Below are 17,990 nucleotides of genomic sequence, written 5' to 3'. Positions count from 1 at the left end.
GCACGAATCCTGCAACGAGTAGAGATTAGACAAGATTACCCAGCTCTCTTCACCTTATATGTAATAAAATAAATGATTAGGTCATCCATCAGACTTACAAGGTTCGATCCTTTCCTATATATATATATATATATTATACGAGAGGCGATTCGACCAAGACTCGTAGGAGCTTGCCAAAGCTGTGGATTAATGTTGGATGAAACTTGGAGCTTTAATAGCTGGACCCTTTGGCCCTATCGAGTGTTTGTACAAAAACTTTGTACATATAAACGGGCAATCAAGGATGAATAACGTCGATCGTTCCAAAGCATTGAATTTACGTTATTCAATGAACCTGAACTGACTATTCAACTGTGGCAGAACGATTTCACAAAACTATTCTTCGATCGAGAACTAGCTAACCCAATTTGTCCGTGGTATTGGCTCAAGTATACATGTGTGTGTGCGTGTGCACGATTGCAGCACGCTATATAGGAAAAATGGTTAATTCGTTATTGCGTCGTACCCTCTTTGCTATCACCGATATGTGGGACATAAGGCGAAACTTTTGGTTTTTACTGCATGCTGTTGTCGTCTAGAGCGAACAACGCGTAATCTCTGGAACCTGCTGCATGGAAAAGATGTTCCTCGAGATTGAATTGTGCAACATTGCAGAATATGTCTCGCAGGCAGAGTCAAAAGCTTTAAGATTCGCCAAGGTAAAATGGCCCGCACAGTTTCAACGAAATGGTACGCTTCGTACTATGGAATAAACGAATGCGAGGAGAAGAATAAATCCAGTGAATTTTAAGAAAATTCCGCGGCATGGCATCGTTCCCTGCACGACTCCCCGATCCTTTAACCAACTTTTCTGCGCGAGCTGGAAAAATTCACAGAGGAATACAATTAGTGTGAAGTAATCGCGTTACCTTTTAAAAGTAAGAAGCGAAATTTTGTGAAAGCACAATCTTAACTATCCATTTTCCACATCAACATATTCGATGGGGAATTTACTCGACTATATATATATATGTATATATACACTCATACTTTATCGCTGCGCTTATTTAATCCAAAAAGCAATATGCTCTCCGTTTTCACGGTACAAAATAGAGAATGTCGAGTAAAGAAGCATAAACGAAGGAGAGAGTAGAATATATTGCAAAGTGTACACTTTTCCCTCGGCAAGATGCATTTTTTATCGAATTATTGTTCAACGATATCGCACTTGGCCAATTTCCTTTTATTTTTCAGCAAATACGTACGACGGCAAGCTTATCAGAGGGGAGCAGAATGCTCGTAATTCAGTGCTATTCTTTTGGTCATTCGATTGATTCTTCTGCACGGGAGAAGGCTGAGAGATCGCTGGAAAATAAAAGCATAAAAAGAATTGCAGTGAAATTTGCAAGGGAACGGCAATAAGCTGCTGGCAAATCTCGATTCACGTAATTTTCTTAAATGGCTAGGTTCCTATACCCGATGTGAAAGCTTTTTCATTCAACCCCTTTTCCGCGATCGCTGGCAAATCGAAAATACAGCATGCTGCGCTCTTTGGAGAAATTTTCTTACACACACGTGTATAGAGGAACCACTGGTTTTCGTGTCATCTGTCGTGGACGTAGAATGACTTTTTCTTATATCCATCGTATGCTGCAGTGCAAGGTCATTCCAAGTTCTATACTTAGGCGCGAAAGGTGAAAGTTTTACGGTCCTGCAAGGAACGATGCAGTAGAACTGTCAGTATGTGCATAAATGTCGCTTATTAAGTCGTAAATGCTGGTGCTGGGGCACCTTCTGTTCGTTCGCGCGAAGTGCCCGAGGTGGGCGACGTTTGCTATTCGAAAACTCATTTTCAAAGTAATTACTCCGATGGAAAGAGACCACGGAAGAACGGCCGACCTCCTGTTTCAATATAATTTATATATGTATACTCCGCGCCTTTAATTTACTAGCTCGCGCGGCTTTCTTAAAGAAAAAAGAGATTCAAGCACAAAGCGAAGGATATTTCGAATAGTTTCCACGTTAAACTCTAGAGCGCTTTGGATTCGATAGGTGCAGCATGGAAACTCTTGGAGGAACTTATTGACTCGACTCCGCCAAGCGAAACGACCGACGAATAATCGCATCATTAGAAATCAATTACTTCCGCGCGTCACTTATTCATTAATTTTACATCGGTCCATTTGGAATTCGATAAATAAATCATGCCTGCATGGCCTTTGGATTATAGAGCCTGCGATCATTTATTTACAATGCGATCGTCGAAGAAAATCATCTCTCTGTGGTATCAACGAGTGAAAACTCGTATAATTGGTCAGACCTTTGGACGAATAACGAATATTTTCCTTTTTAGGACTACGCATATTGGTGTACTCGCGATGAGAGAGCAATCAAAGTTAGTAGCCCTGGTAATCACAAAATTTCATTATTGTCGTACTGTAATCGTATTTGTAAATTATGTGTGAAGCAATTTCTAATTAATTAACGTTAACTAACTGTATCAAACTGTGAGCTGCATCGTCTCATTTATTACTTGCTGCAATTGAAACGTACCTTTGCATAATGTATGCGATTCATAATACGCGAATCTCGTCGATCGATGAGTTTCAGCAAAAATTCCACTTAAAGCTCGAGTCGATGAAAAAGTTTAAATTAACTTGCGGATCGTTATCTATTTTATATTTACTGAAATTTTAAGAAAAGGGGCTTCAAAATGGTATTATATAAGAGGGAACCTGAGCCATGTTATTATTATTGCATTAATTAGCAATAAAACTCAAAGCCCGGTTTATCGATTGAAAAGGGTTGAAGGGTTGTAGGCCTTGCAAATTGAGTAGACTAGCTCCCACAGTCGTTTAAAATGACTTAATTATAGCTTGGAGTGGAGATTGGGGGCTTCTCATTAGAAGCCTGCGAATGGACTATCGGAGATCCAATCATATCATGAATATTTTCTAAATGAGCTCGCCCTCTCTCTCTCTCTCTCTCTCTCTCTCTCTCTCTCTTTTATGCCGACACGTTACAATTGGGCTAATAAATTTTAACCGCTATATACGCGAAGAATGAATTTAATTACCGAATTTTTCAAATGGAAACTGCTTATTCTTTTTTGCCAGAAAACTAAAGTTATTCGTGCAAAATATTTAATTTTTGCTTTCGCAGAGCGTGGGTTGGGTCCTCCCCCAGTCACCTTTATCATAACTCAATCCTGCGAATGGGTATCTATTATCGGGAAAAAGATTTTCGTTGAAAAAGTTTGCGATTAAATGTCCAAACTCGCAGAGGTCCAATTTCACCAATTCCATTAAGCCCGATTCAAATATCCAAGAGATAGAATCAACTATTTGCATATATTATTATTACTACCGAATGACACAAGACACTGGAGGGATAAAAATTATAGTCCCTTAAGAGGTTTATTTTTGAGCAATCGTTATTGGACAGTGCTCAAGGAACAATCGGTCGATTGATTGAAAACAAGGAAACGATTTGAGATGCGAGTTGAAAATACTCGGGAAATTTCTCAACGACGAAGCTCGGTGAAACATGAAACGTAGCTATGGCATTTTTACAATTCCACTGGGAGCCTTTTCATAGAGACGAGTCTAGCTCGAAAAATGGAAAAATTCGATGAAAAACTGAATGGATCATTAAGCGAGTGAGCGGCAAACACTTGACGATGTTTGGAAAATAAATAAATAACGCAGCGGCATGATGAAAACTGCTGATGCTTTCACGCTTAATTTCTCGTTTCACGGAGAGAAAGAAAGAAAGAAGAAATTGCTAGAAGGAACAGCCGGCGCACTCGATCGAGCGAAAAAACGAGAAGCTGCGCGAAGGGAAGTGAGAAAATGAAAGAAAATATTAAGTATAGAATCGTCGAGCGTCCGAGGAATTGCGGGAAGGCAGAGTGGTAATCGAAGGATCAAGAGACTCGCGTTAAAAGGAAACACCCAAGTATCGGGGGGGGGGGGGGGGGGGGTAAAAAGGTTTGTTCGTGCTCGTTGCCAGGCACTTTCAGTGCTTTTCATCAAAAGTGCGCGCGAGCAAAGCGAGTAAATCTATATACAATAATTTAACGCACTGCGGTGTATAGTACAGCCTGTCGCCAGGTGCATAAAACCATGGGAGGCTTTCTCGACAAATCGTCCGACGTGAAAAACATACTACTTTTCATCGTTATTTTTACAGGCTCGTGCGCTGCCTCCTGCAGCGTAGGTTTCTGCGAGGAAAGAAAAGCACCAATTAACGATTGGTTGCTGGGGATCGTGCCGCAACGACGACGACGAGAAACAATATAGAGGTGAATTTATGCGTTGCCTTACGAGGATTTGATAACCAGGACGATAAAATTTCGACCAAGAGACTATACGTATATACGGTACTCGGTATAAGCATAAATAAAGATGAATCACGGCACGAGAGACGCGGCGAGAGACAAAAAGGCAAAGGTATATAGCACGCTAAAGCTGTGTTCACACGATCCTAATTCATGGTCCGAGTCAAATGATAAACGCTATAGAGTTCCCCTTTTTATCATCATTTTATCCCAAGAGACAAACGACAGATACGTGTGCCTGTCAGCCGACTTTTGAATAATTCATCCTGCCACCGTCTGAGATTTTCGGACGCGTAAGTGAAGAATGTCCAAGTCACGGGTTGGCTGGCTTTTGTATTATTGCAGTCAACGGAGCTAGAAATCGAAGAATCCGCTTGAAATGCAGCGAAAGCTTAAGTCTTGGTGCAGCGCGCGTCCATCCAACCGTCCAAGCAGAAATTGCACTCACGAATATCCATGGCGAGGTAGGGCTGATTTCCTTGTGTCGAAATTACATGAAACTGTTGATCGACCTTTGGCTAGTTTGAGATTGATCGAAAATTTATAGTATATAGCGACAGTGGGTACTAGAACGGAGTGCATGGCGGTGGACGCGACGTGGTTCGATAAAACATATAAGAGTTTTCAGCGGAAGCGAAGCTCGACGACTGTCGTGTCAGTCAGTGAGTAGGTATCGAGCTAGCAGCGATTTATGTTTAGCCACGACGACACGTAAATCCGTATTGGTCGCAACATTCGCCATAAAAAAGCAAACTGTAGAAGAGGTTCGTGCAGAACGCCGTTGGCGTGTTTGGAAACACGAACGATCTAGCCAAAGATTGCTCTTCCGCTTCTCTTTTGCGCAGTTTCATTTTCAAACGTTCGATTCGTGGCCAACCAGAAGACTATTTCTCCACTCATCGTCGCCGAGAAAAAAAAAGAAGCATTTTCAATCCTAGCGACACTATCAACTTTATGGCCAATCATATCCGATTGACGAAAAGCCCTCTCTTTCGTTGGAATAATAACTCAGCGGGAATAAAAGAGAGAGAGAGAGAGAGAGAGAGAGAGACAAAAATTGCACTGTGAAAATGGACTTATTTCTACCCGAAAGTCGAGATGCCATCGATAATCGATCAGTGATCTTGTACAATTACCGTTGAAACAACTGGAGCATGGATGGAGGAAGATCTCCAATTGCACGAGTAGCACTATTCATCTGAAATTTTGCAAATAATGCTTCTTCATCTCTTCACTTTCACGCTTCACGTTCACTGCTTCTTTCTTCCAACTATCAGAATTCCAATACGCCACCGGTGTCCACTGGCCGAAGCTCCGGACGAGCCTCTATTTCCCGATCTCTTTGCGTTACTTATTAATTACAACCTTCATCCATTTATTCGCACTTTTCTCATCTCCTTTCTCTCTCTCTCTCTCTCTCTCTCACATTCCTCCACAAATTACCCTCCCTCCCCTTGCCAAGCCCCTTCACACTCGGCGAAGATTCGCTGGTAGAGCCGATTTTCAGTATTTTTCTCTATTCCTCTGCGATTTTTCATCCGCAGCATAGCACTCGCGCGCCTTTTCGACAGTGATCGCTCGTACCGTTCGTTCTTGAATCACAGAGATGGGAGAGAGAATATTCGGGAGAGGAAGGAAGGGAGATAGAGAGGGGGGAGAGAAGAGCACGACTCAGCCCTTAGTGACCCATTTCTCTCGTCCAGCTCGAGAATGCACCAATTTAGCCCTTATTAACCCCGTTTACCATTTTCTCCCTCGTTAATACGAGTCTCATCCCTTTTTTCTCTTCCTTTGTATTACTCGCTAACCATGCACTCTCGATTGTTCTCCTTTCTCTCTTGAATGAAACAAAACAACAAGAAAGAATAAAAAAAAAAAAGAAGAAGAAGAAAATTGTGCTGTGCGGGTCTCGATTCGATAAATATCCAAAGGGTAGAGATCATCGGGGTCGTCAGCGTGGCTAGGCGTGCATTCCGCAGCTGCTCTTGTTTGTTTTGTTTAGTCTACTTGGAGCGGCCTCGCCTCTCGATCCGTCCTGGCAATTTGGAGAAATTTCATTTGGCGCGAACGAGGAAGAAAAGTTTTTTCGCTGGCGCGAGAAGGTTTGAATGGCAAAGGCGGGGGACGGGGAGTCGGGGTGGGGGTGGGGGTGGGGCCGAGAGGAAGGAAGGGTACGCCGTCGCCGATAGATCTCGAGTGGCACGCGCGCAGAGGGCCACGTGCGATTAGCGCGTCGCGACGTTCAGCCACCGACTGACTGCCGTGCCGTGCCGTCCCGTCAGCCGTCGCCGTCGCAGACAGTCGCAGTCGCGTCGCGCCCGTCGCCGCCGTCTGCCGTCACGCCGCGCCGCCAACAACCGCGATCCGCCGCCCGCGACGTCCGCAACTAGCCGCTACGTTGAAATACGGCCCGAAGACGCCCGAGGATACCCGACGACGCGTCCGCGACGCCCTTGTCGCAAAAATCGCGCCAAATCCTCAACCCCTCCTCTCTACACTCTCTCTCCCACTACTTTTATCCTATATCCTCCTTCCTATTCCCCTGCTCTTCGTCTCCTCTCTCTCTCTCTCTCTCTCTCTCTCTCTCTCTCTCTCTCTCCCTCTCTATACGAGCCCTTTTATTCGTACACCTTCTGTCTAGATCTGTGCATCCCCCATTATCACATACTTTCTCGCAAAATTCACCAAATTCACCCCTAGCAAGTTATCGCCTTCGCTCTCTCTGTCTCTAGTCTTGGAACTTTCGAATCGTAAATCATTTTTCAAATTGATACGCCGCGTCATTGAGACAATGTACAACCGTAAGAAATAAATATAAACTTTGCAACTCGTTCTCTGGCTATTGTTAGCTTTTATTGCAATCTCCCCTATGTTCTTAATACTCTGTTTAAAACTACGAGTTTCCTCGTTTACTTTTATCTCTTTATGTACACTTTACTTTTCCCCTCTTTTTCTTAAGTTCGCTTCAATTAAATTTCAAGCTGTTACTTTTCTGCTGTTACAGTATTGTACCATTCTATATCACTTATTTCTGGATAGCCACGGCGCTAAACCAGGAACAATTCAAACGAATGGTCGAGCGCGATGCATGGAGCTATTTTCCAAATTACTCTAGGATCGCTTTGAAAAATAGTTTAGGAAATTAGATAAATGCGGGTTTAAATGTTGCATGTGTGCATGTTGCTGTAAAATGAGGATTTGTTGAATTAATTTAGCCCCGGTACTATCTATACTTTATTAACAAGATGCTGTCTTTAAATTTTTTAGTATATTTAATTGATAATAATTGGACGGAGAGGAAAAGAATGAATTATCATATAACGAGCGATAATGTACATCAATCACTTTTAGATATACTGGAGCAAATAATTGAATGAAGGCGTTCGCGATGAATTGCTATATATAAGTGGAAAAGTACACATTAGTCCGGCGGTCTCTGCAGTAGAAAAGAACGGTATTGGTCCTACCGTACACAATGCTTATAGAACAAACGCATCTTATGCTATAAAATTGCACTAAACTTTAAGAAAGGAACATAAGAGTGGCATCAGTAATGAAATTATTAGTATACGTATAGAGAGTATTGTTATAAATAGAGCATTCCGTGTCCTACTTTGCTTCTAAAACTTTTTATACTTACTCAAGTTGACGAGTTTCAAAATTATTATTAATTATCAAGTAAATTATCCCAATCGTGGATCAATTTTTCTGTCGTGTAGACATTATTGTACAAAAAATTGAAACATTTACAACATTTGGAATATTGACTTGCGCAAACCAATGCTATACCGAATTTGTTTTCTTTCGTTCATTGTTTTTGAAAACTTTCTTCATAATCAGAAGTACAATTTACAAATCTTTGCTAATGACTACTTTGCATACAGAAAAGTAAAAGATAAATTTTTCTACGATTGAAACCTAATTGAATTTGGGATTTAAAGAGGGCACTGTATAGACTTGATTACGGACCGATCGACGCTTGTATCTCTAGAGAGAATGGGAAGGGCAGAGAGGACAATAGCGGCACTAAGTGATTTCTCGAGCACCAAGATACTTGAAATACTGCAATGCGTCCTGAATTGCTTGAGAACACTAAAATATACTATATATGTCTAATATATATACTATATAGGGGAGACCGGAGACAATTGTAACAGAGAGTCTCATTTTTTTCCGAAGATCCTATTAGTGTTAAAAATCTCAAAAAAAATATGATATTTCCTACATGTATCTAGAATGCAAATATATTTTTATTGAAGTGTTACTTTAATTAATCCATACGTAAACAATTAATATTGTACCACGTGCAATTTGTTACAATTGATACCTCACAGGGGTTAATTGTAAAATGTGCAGCGTAATTCCCATAGTGCATGGATAAAAAAGTAGTTGAAAATACTTCAATAAACGGAGTGTGTTATCTAAAGGTTAACATGCATGAAAACAACGACATTTACTTGTAAATAATCAAAATAACAACCATTGACTGTTTTATAAAAATAAAATTCTTTTTACGAAAAATATTTTTGTTTCTTGTAACATATGAACATTTACTTGATCAGAACGATGATTATTGCAATATGCAATGAGTTATTGATGGTGCGATAGAAACATGTATGATTTTCCTATTCGACTAGCATGGTACAATTGACCCTACACGTTCTAAATTATTGTGCAGTAAAATTTCGCCAAATGATTGCATGTTTAAAAATCCTTCGACATTGAAAAATTTACTCGAAGAAATGACGATTTCAGTCATGTATCGAATTTTAATAATTACACAGTATTAGTAACTGAGCAATTCAAAGTTAAAGAGCAAGTAAAATATTTACAAAAGAGTGCAGAAAACTGATTTTCTCATTTCTACAAACAATGGTTTCGCATTGGCGGCTCTAAACTATTGCAACTACAGCGTCTTGTAGCATTCTAGAATGGTATTAAACGATTTTAAATTTCATTAATGAACGAAGCCACAAATTTGAATGTTATACAATCGTGACGTGTTACAATTGTCCCCGGTCTCCCCTATACGTAGTTTGGCAAATATAAAATATGCTTTATATTAGGATAGCGATGGCCATTAGGAGGAAAATAAAGGTTGGCCAAGTTTACTAAAAAAAGTGGCACAAGATTAAATCTACTTTAATGTTTTCTGCTTTATTAGATTTTATTCGTAACACCAATTTTGTACTCGTGATATCATTTCCATACCAAATGAAAATAGATTCAATAAGCAATAACACGTTTACAAACTCAAATTCTCAAATTCGTTTAAATATTTTTACAAATTTTGTTGGAAAATAAAAGATGGCAATATGAAGATTAATGAATGTTGGAAAACGCGTAGGTATAAATTGAATTTGAAAGCCTGTCAGCCTGTAATTTCTTCGAGTGGAAAATAGGATGACGGATAGGACAAATAATAATCAAAGAAAAAACATGAATAGATTAGAATATATTTTGAAAGTAATTTAGAACAAGACAGCTTAGGACATCTGATTTTTGAGTAAGAAAAAAAGCCAAATCGAGATGATTCCATTGTTACGAGACTTCATTTATATATTTTGCTAAAAATTTTCAATATAGCAGAAACGATCATTTATTTTTTAGCAACTATTATTACCAATTAATTATGAAGAAAATTTAAATTAATTATTCAATGACCCTTATACGAAAAACATTAAAAATTAAAAAATTACTACAATTATAGTAGAGGGCTCATTCGATAATTTGTTTTTACTTTTACAGTAAATGAGAGAATTGTTGTACAGTTTTGAACTTATTTGTAGTATTATATCCTGTTATCACTGTCCTACGATTTAATTTTTTTCTTTAAAGAATCCAAAAGATGCATTGCCATATGTATACATATACTAATGATATATTTATGTGTGTGGGTGTATGTATTTCGTTCAAAGTTCTATTCTTGGCATCGAATTAAACTTCATCCCTTCTGGCTTTCTCTCGATAAAAATAATTTTTCAGTAATAGAATCCTTAAGGACGTAAATCTACAATAATTAAAGCATTGAAAATGTTCTTTTATACACTCTATAAATGATGTATGTAGCTTAGTTGTTACACCATACTTTGGATAAATTATAAACTCTCGTTTGACTAAAAGATAAGAAGAAACAAGTACTTAAACCACTTTTCCTTCCATTCATCCATTGACTTGCTTTGGTGAAACCTCTTTCTATTCTTGTCGGCACCCTTAGCTATATTGAGTTACTAGGAGAGGATAATGGCCGTTGTCAGGTTCTAGGTGGATAAACAAGTTGGTCAATATTATTTCGATATCGACATTCGACACAGTCTTACCGTTTCCTTTTCTTTTTCGACTCCCCCCCCCCCCCCCCCAGCTTCTCATATACTTTCACTCGTCTTGACCTCTCTTTTTCAGCCAAAATACTTACGTTTTACCATCGTAAAATTAATTTTTTTAAATATAAGTATTCTTTTTTCTTCATAACATTCAGGTGCCAGTTGAAATAATTTTTTTTGTTAATGAAATCTAATATAATAAAAAAGTTACGTATTAAGCGTCTTTAAATGTAGTAGAATAAAAAACGTGACAAAACTGGTATACACGACAATACATATATGTATTTTAAAATATAATAAGTGTTAGATAATTATATATATTAACCACACACGTATAAATCACTATATTTTCTAATCTGATTAACAAATTTTATTTTCATTTCACAAATTATATAGCTATTATTTAATTATTTTAATGAATTTAATGTGTGTACGTGTCTGTCAATGAGTGTCATGTGCTATCTGTAAATAAAGATTTAGGGTCAATGTTTTTAACTTGGGTTTTAACGGTTTACATTGGAAGGATGGCGATCATGAACGTGACTGCCTGGAATATTACAATGACTAAGCAAATTTATTGGGAAAGCGCAAAAGGCGAGGAAAAACGAAGGATTTTGTCTGTTCTCGGAGCTGGCACTTGAGTTTTCACTCAAAGAAATATGTCCATGGATGGTAAACGTTCTATGAAAATGGTAAGTATTCATTTTTTAAGTACAAGAGGGTTAGACCTTCAGATGATGGGATCCGTTTCGTAAACAAGACTGTTTCACTTCTATCTAAACGGAGCATTATTACACGCAGTATACGACAATAATATTTGCTTATCTTGAAACTGAAACATTCGTTAGCATATAAATATTTATAAAATGCTAACAAAGAAGTATAATTTAAAATTTACTCTGGAATATTACTTTCTATTTACAGCACATCCTAATTTAATATTCAAAACCTGAATAAATTAGTTTTAATTACTTGATGCTCTTAACAGGATCCTCTTTCACCTGGACCTTGCCTGGATATAAGTGACGATGAGCTTGTCACTATTTCTGTGCGTGACCTGAATAGGCAACTGAAGCTACGTGGCCTATCCAGAGAAGAAATTGTTCGCATGAAACAGCGTAGAAGAACTTTAAAAAACAGAGGCTATGCAGCAAGTTGTCGTATTAAACGCATTGAACAAAAGGATGAACTTGAATCTGAGAAGACTCAAGAGTATAGAGATATGGAAACGATGCAAGAAGAAAATAATCATATGAGAGAAGAGATTGAATCTTGGCACTCAAAGTACATGGCATTGAAGAAATTTGCTGCTGAGAAAAAAATTCACATTCCACCTGAATTAGAAACTATGTAATATTTATATATTACTCTTTATTATTCTTGTTAGAAATTTAAGTTTATTCAAGTATTTTTGACTTCTGTGCATGTTTGTCATAAACAATTTTGTTACATTAAGATTGATATAATCTTAATCAAAATATTGACACACAAAATCTTCTAACTTTAAGTTTTTTTAATATTATGCTCTTGCCTTTTTCAATCTTGAAAGAACTTAAGATAAGAATATTTTGTGGACACCAATCTTAATATTAAATTAATCATGTCTGAAGGTAGCGTAATGCTTTCTCTAAAAGCATGAAATTTGACATTTATTATTTGCCTTTTAAGTATCGTTTAAAATATACAGTATTTGCCACTTAAAACAATTCAGAATATAGATGCTAAAAGACATTTAGCTTTGTAACCATAAGAAATATTAAATTTGTGCATATACAGCCTTTTTGAAATATCACATTATATTAATTTGGTGAGATTTTATCAAAATTTAACTTTGCTATCTCCAACAGATAGATATGATGATAAACGCTTTCTGACGTGCACGCTTTATACCACTCTAAATGGCGAACGCTACATATATAAGTTAAAATTGTCAATACCAAACTTAGGAAAGGCTCTCATGTAGCTTTTATGCAGAATAAAACTAGGAAACTTTTATTAAAAAAGGTGCGTTTATTATTAACGTATAACTTTAAATTTGACGTTGGAAAATAAAAAAAGTGCATAATATTGCTCACTGGTAGTAACAACGGCACAACGAAAATTTCAGAGTTTTTATATATTAAATTGATTTCGAAATTATTCATTTTATACAACTGGATTAAATTGTACAAATAATTAATATTGTTCAGTTTATTGCAACAATATTTGTACCAGTGTTATGTAATCTCATAGTACGAAAACGACATAACATCAACAAATGATTGATATTTTTTTTATCCATCTACGTATTTTACTAAAAAATAGCACATTTATCGCGCTAAGCGAAATTTAGAAGAGGTATCCTTAGGCTAATTTTATTTAATAGTAGAACATATAAAACAAAATTGTTAGAGTTTTAATTCAAATTTATATATTTTTTTAAATTTTGCCGTTATTGCAGCCAGTCAGCGATGTTGCAATGTGTATGTATACTAACCGTATTGAGTAGTATTGACCGTATTCTTTACATTTTATTCCTGTAGGATAAACGATTTCCTATTGGTCAGCTATAAGGGTAGTCGACCAATCATGACTCTTGGAAGGTTATTTAAACTTATTTAACATTTTTCCGAATGCGGATTGCGGGCTACTACAAAAAGTGTACCATGTCTGTAATAAGCTCAAGCAGTTCAATTTTTGTGGAAGAATATTTTGATTTAGATAGAAATGTAGATTCCTTCGAGAATATTTGGAGGTCTTACTTTTTTCTTGAAGGTTTGTGTTAAATTTCTAATACATCGCCTAAACTTTTAATATATCATTCATATTTAACGCTCTAGAATATAGAGAAGATTCTTTAACATTGAAAAAAATCTGTGCTGTAAAAGATTTCTTTGAAAGACACCAAGAAATGTTTCAATTTAGTAAATTCGAAAGCGATGGAGTAACTTATGACATGCTGCCACTTTTAGCAGATGACATATTTTTATATCAATGGCCAACTTTTGAATTAGATGTTCAATTTAATCCGCAGCATACATTAGCCTGTCTTCAATTTGCAGCAAATCAGGTACTGAAAAAAAAAAGTTCAAGAACTATGCATCATATAAAATCATTTAAAATGAAGAACTATCTCTTTTAGATTATATTAGATATTATAAACAGAGAACAAAATACACGTTTTTATAAACATCGTTCCCCTAGGATTAGTATAAGCATACAGAATTACTATCCACTTTTACCATTAATAAATATAAGAGAAAATTTGCAAGGTTATTACAAAGAGAATTGAGTTATTATAATTTAATAGATTATTTTGTAATACCTTTTGCTATATCTTAGGTACAATGGTATCTATAAGGGGCTGTCTAACAAAAATGTACAGCAGTCATCTTTTACCAGATTATAAAGTTTTTGTATGTTGTAAATGCAAGTTACAAAAAGTCGTAAAACAAATTAATGGGCAATTTTTCAAAGCAAAAATGTGTAGTATTTGCGGATGCAAAAAATTAGTATTTGATGAATATTCTCCATATACCACAAATATTTTGTCACAAATTATAAAAATACAAGAAACAGTAAGAGCAATATGATGCTTTAAAATTAGAATTATAGTAGAAAAACTCAGAAATAAGTTTTACTTTTTATGTAATATTAAAGGTGGCTAATGAGTCTGAAGAGCCAGTTGCTGTAGAGGTGGAGTTGACAAATAAATTAGTTAATATGTTTTCTTTAGGCGATGTTCTGACTGTGACTGGAATTGTAAAAGTATTTTATTTTCTATCATTATTATAATACAATAAAAAATATTATTCAAATATTGATTCATAAAGTTTTTATTATATTTATTCTTAACTATTGAAAAGGTTCAGCAATATAAAGATACTGTAATGAAAGATAAAACAAGAGAAAACGCTTTCATCATCAAAGCTGTAGCGGCTACTACTAAAATAAATGAGATTGAGAACTTACACATAGAAAGCCTTAGTAAAACATCAGATATCATAAATAAAATAAAAGATCATCCCAATGTTTTCAAATTATTAATACTTTCTTTATGTCCTGAATTACATGGACAAGAAATTGTTAAAGCTGCACTTGTATTAAGTTTATTTGGCGGTAGTAAACATAACAGTTATACTGATGACAATATAAATATGCTAATTGTGTTAAATCCTGGCTTTAAAAAATATCAAGTGTTAAAAAGTTGTGCATTAAGAGCGCCAAAAGGTGTTTTAAAAATAATGGTTTTACATTAAATGCTTTATAATAGTTACATATTGTCTAAATGGATTAATACACTCTTTAGGTGTCTATGTTGATGGAAGCTCAGCCTGTAATCTAACAGTATCTCATTTTAAAGAAAAAGCATCATCAGAATATTTTATAGCTGTAGCAGGAGCATTACCATTAGCTAATAATGGATTTTGTTGTATTGATGATTTACATAAATTGCAATCCCAATGGCGTGTAAGATACAATATTGAACATTTTAATTTATGTACAAACCAAATGTAATCTATTTAAAATTTAATAGGTTTTAACAAATGCTATGTTGGATAAAAAAATATCCATTGTGGATTCCAAACATATAAAACAAATACCCATTAAGCTATCTTTATTGGCATCTATTCAACCTAATGCTTTTCGATACAACAAATCAAAATCCCTCAGCGAAAATTTAAACATCAGTGGAACATTGCTTTCACTTTTTCAACTTGTATTCGTTCTCTCTGATCAACCAGATAAGGTACAAACAAATGTGCTAATGTTAATAAATTAAAAATAATATCTCTATTTCCTAGGAACATGATAAAAAATTATATGATTATACAATGGATTTACAAAGAAAACAATTTTTTCCATCTTTTACACCAAGTCACACTTTCCATTCTAATTGCAATAACAATTCTAGAAACATTACGCTTAAGTAAGTTTCTTTTACTTCCTAAGTATAAATAGAGCTACATTGAAATAACAAAAATTTTTAGAAAAAGTTTAGTGAACTTAAGTGCAGAGGCTATTGAAGTATTACCACCTTCTTTCCTTAAAATATATATTGAGTATGCAAGAAAGCATATTAAACCTAAACTATCAGACAAAGCTATGATGAAACTAAAGTCTTATTTAAAAACAGAATTAGAAAAGAATGCCTCATATTCAATTACAAGTATTTTTAAAACTTTAATTAAATTAACACAGGTTTGTACTTTCTGGTTAGACATATTTTAGTCAATGTAAGCAAATTGATGTATCTTAGTGTATTCTTAGGCAAGGGCAAAGGTAGAATTGAGAAAAGAAGCCACTGACTCGGATGTATTAGATGCTATTGAAGTATTAGAATATACAAAAATAAGTATAGTAGATTGTTCTACTCCAAATATACCTAATAATGGTAAAATGACCCAAAAAAATGTGAGTAAATTAAAAAAACATCATCTGGAAATTGAAAAATTACAGAAACTTTTCTTAACAGGTGGATAGATTTTTTCAACTATTAGAGGTAGAAGCTAAATTGTTAAAAAAAACTATGTTTTCTTTTGCTGAGTTAAAAAACATTTGTGAAAGAAAAAATTTAATTATTGGCAATTTCAGATTGTTTATTGAAAAATTAAATGAGAATGGTCACATTCTTTTAATAAGTAATGATACTTATAAGCTTAACTTTTAAATTTTGGAAAATAATGATTTAACAGTTTCTCAACTAGATTATTACTAAAATATATTAATTGAAATATTTTAAGTTTTTTTTTAAATTAATTTATACATTGTTTATCTGCTTTGTCAATATTTAATAAAAATATTAATACACTTACTACATATACATTTATAGAATTTCCTAGAAGTCTATATCTTTGCTTAACAGTTATGTTATTTGGAAATGTAAAATCTTCTGGAAAACACATTAACCTAGATATTTCTGTAGGAGTGAAATATCTTAGCTTCAGGCTTTCTAGTATTTTCAAACATTCGTATGAACTTTTATCAACTTTTTTTGATTCTTCTATCTTTGTTGCATAGATATCTTTAGGTAAAGGACAATATACAGAGCCAGTTCCTTCATTATAATGTCTGTATGCTTTTGTAAAACAGCAAGATCCATCATCTTCACTGTTTCTAATATCCAAAACATTTATATGTTTTTGGAGAATTTTTTGTGGAATCAAATATGAAGGCTGATCATCGTTTAATTCCAAAATATGCTTTATTTTGAAACATTTCTTACCACCATTTGTATTTCTTAATTTATCTTTATCCAATAGCTGGTAATGTGTGCTCTTTGGTATAAGTTTCATAATATTTTCTGGTAAGCTTGTTAATAAAACAGAAGAAGTTAAGACAAATTTAAGACTTTTTTTCTTAGCAACCAAGTAATACCTGTGCCTAGAGTTAGGTATACCAAATTGACATGGACTTAAAATTAATTCTGTGTAATTAAACTCAGAGCTTTTCAAACATTTAACTACTTCATGTCTTGAATTGGAATTTTCAAACCCTTTAACATTTTCAAGTAGAACGTACTGCAAAGTTTCAAGTTGTGGAATTAGTTTTAAAATATGAAATAAAGACGCTGTTCTTTCATCCTCTTGATCCTTCAGAAGTCCTGTTCTTGTAAAAGGCTGACATGGTGGGCTCATTAATATACAGTTAATATTTAATTTTCTAAGATCATTTATATTCATAGATTGGATGTTTCGATTCCACATAGGAACATCAGGAAAATTATATTTATAAACTTCACCAGCAACAGTGTTTATATCAATTGCTGTGCAAATGTTGCCTTTAACTCTGCTCTCTAAAATATAACCAAAATTTAGGAAATATGTTTAAAATCTCTTAAGTACAAAAATTATATTATTTGCACATTGAAATTAATATTAATTTAAACTAAATTTTAATTGTAGCATTACCTCGCAATGCAAAATGCATTCCTCCTATGCCACTATACAATTCTAAAATATTCATCTCTTTTAAAACAAATAATTTAGCGTTCAAACAAAACATACGAAAGGTAAGCAAATATCCGTGATGTATGTATAAAAATCATAGACATACGAAAAGCTCTCAATAAATTAATTTATTAATTAAAGAAATGTACAATTTTTAAGAGAAAGATACATTTCTACATTTTCTTGAAATTGTATCACACGATTTAAGTATGGAGCCTTCTGAACGTACATAAAACGTTATCACTTTAAAAAGATACCGTGTTTTGAAACATACTTAAGTGATTTCCGAGTGAAAGAGCGAATCACGCAAACTAAGTAAAGCCGAACAAAATTATATAAAATTGAATCAATTGAATACTTTTAATTCTCTAATGTGCTCTGTAAGCTGTAATGGCAGATAGCATATGTGTAAAATGTGAT

The 17,990-nt window shown here is 34.9% G+C and overlaps 5 protein-coding genes across 6 annotated transcripts in view; 3 read left to right on the top strand and 2 right to left on the bottom strand.

Annotated features, from left to right (window-relative positions):
- Positions 1 to 5,711, bottom strand: part of wake (wide awake) — a 99,585-nt gene extending 93,874 nt beyond the window's left edge. The window contains exon 1 of the mRNA XM_066738812.1: positions 5,455 to 5,711. The gene's annotated coding sequence lies outside the window, so the exon portion shown is untranslated. The remainder of the gene's footprint in view (positions 1 to 5,454) is intronic.
- A 5,453-nt stretch (positions 5,712 to 11,164) lies between these two features.
- Positions 11,165 to 14,440, top strand: maf-S (MAF bZIP transcription factor K). 2 transcript variants are annotated; one of them, XM_066738640.1, is made up of 3 exons: positions 11,165 to 11,333; positions 11,630 to 11,991; positions 13,164 to 14,440. In XM_066738640.1, the coding sequence occupies exons 1-3, from the start codon at positions 11,301 to 11,303 to the stop codon at positions 13,240 to 13,242; spliced, it is 474 nt and encodes a 157-aa protein (XP_066594737.1). In that variant the 5' UTR covers positions 11,165 to 11,300; the 3' UTR covers positions 13,243 to 14,440. The 2 variants fall into 2 exon arrangements, with proteins under 2 accessions (XP_066594737.1, XP_066594738.1); XM_066738641.1 differs by having other exon boundaries at positions 12,489 to 14,440.
- LOC136780346 (DNA helicase MCM8-like) lies at positions 13,254 to 14,440 on the top strand. The gene is made up of 2 exons (XM_066738642.1): positions 13,254 to 13,395; positions 13,461 to 14,440. Exons 1-2 carry the CDS (start codon positions 13,254 to 13,256, stop codon positions 13,760 to 13,762), a joined length of 444 nt encoding a protein of 147 aa, XP_066594739.1. The 3' UTR covers positions 13,763 to 14,440.
- A 64-nt stretch (positions 14,441 to 14,504) lies between these two features.
- LOC136780343 (DNA helicase MCM8-like) lies at positions 14,505 to 16,291 on the top strand. The gene is made up of 7 exons (XM_066738637.1): positions 14,505 to 14,850; positions 14,930 to 15,090; positions 15,158 to 15,370; positions 15,426 to 15,550; positions 15,612 to 15,822; positions 15,892 to 16,035; positions 16,097 to 16,291. The coding sequence occupies exons 1-7, from the start codon at positions 14,511 to 14,513 to the stop codon at positions 16,289 to 16,291; spliced, it is 1,389 nt and encodes a 462-aa protein (XP_066594734.1). The 5' UTR covers positions 14,505 to 14,510.
- Positions 16,260 to 17,982, bottom strand: Mt2 (methyltransferase 2). Its single transcript, XM_066738638.1, has 2 exons — positions 17,532 to 17,982; positions 16,260 to 17,416 (listed from the first exon to the last, which is right to left on the bottom strand). The coding sequence occupies exons 1-2, from the start codon at positions 17,623 to 17,625 to the stop codon at positions 16,377 to 16,379; spliced, it is 1,134 nt and encodes a 377-aa protein (XP_066594735.1). The 5' UTR covers positions 17,626 to 17,982; the 3' UTR covers positions 16,260 to 16,376.
- Positions 17,983 to 17,990: the final 8 nt, after the last annotated feature.

This window comes from Prorops nasuta, unplaced genomic scaffold (assembly GCF_024137725.1).
Source record: "Prorops nasuta isolate Cenicafe-Biocafe unplaced genomic scaffold, Cenicafe_Pnas_1.2 PNAS00019, whole genome shotgun sequence".
Lineage (NCBI taxonomy): Eukaryota > Metazoa > Arthropoda > Insecta > Hymenoptera > Bethylidae > Prorops > Prorops nasuta.
The sequence above is the reverse complement of the archived record's forward strand: the minus strand, read 5'-3'. Positions and strand labels throughout refer to the sequence as shown.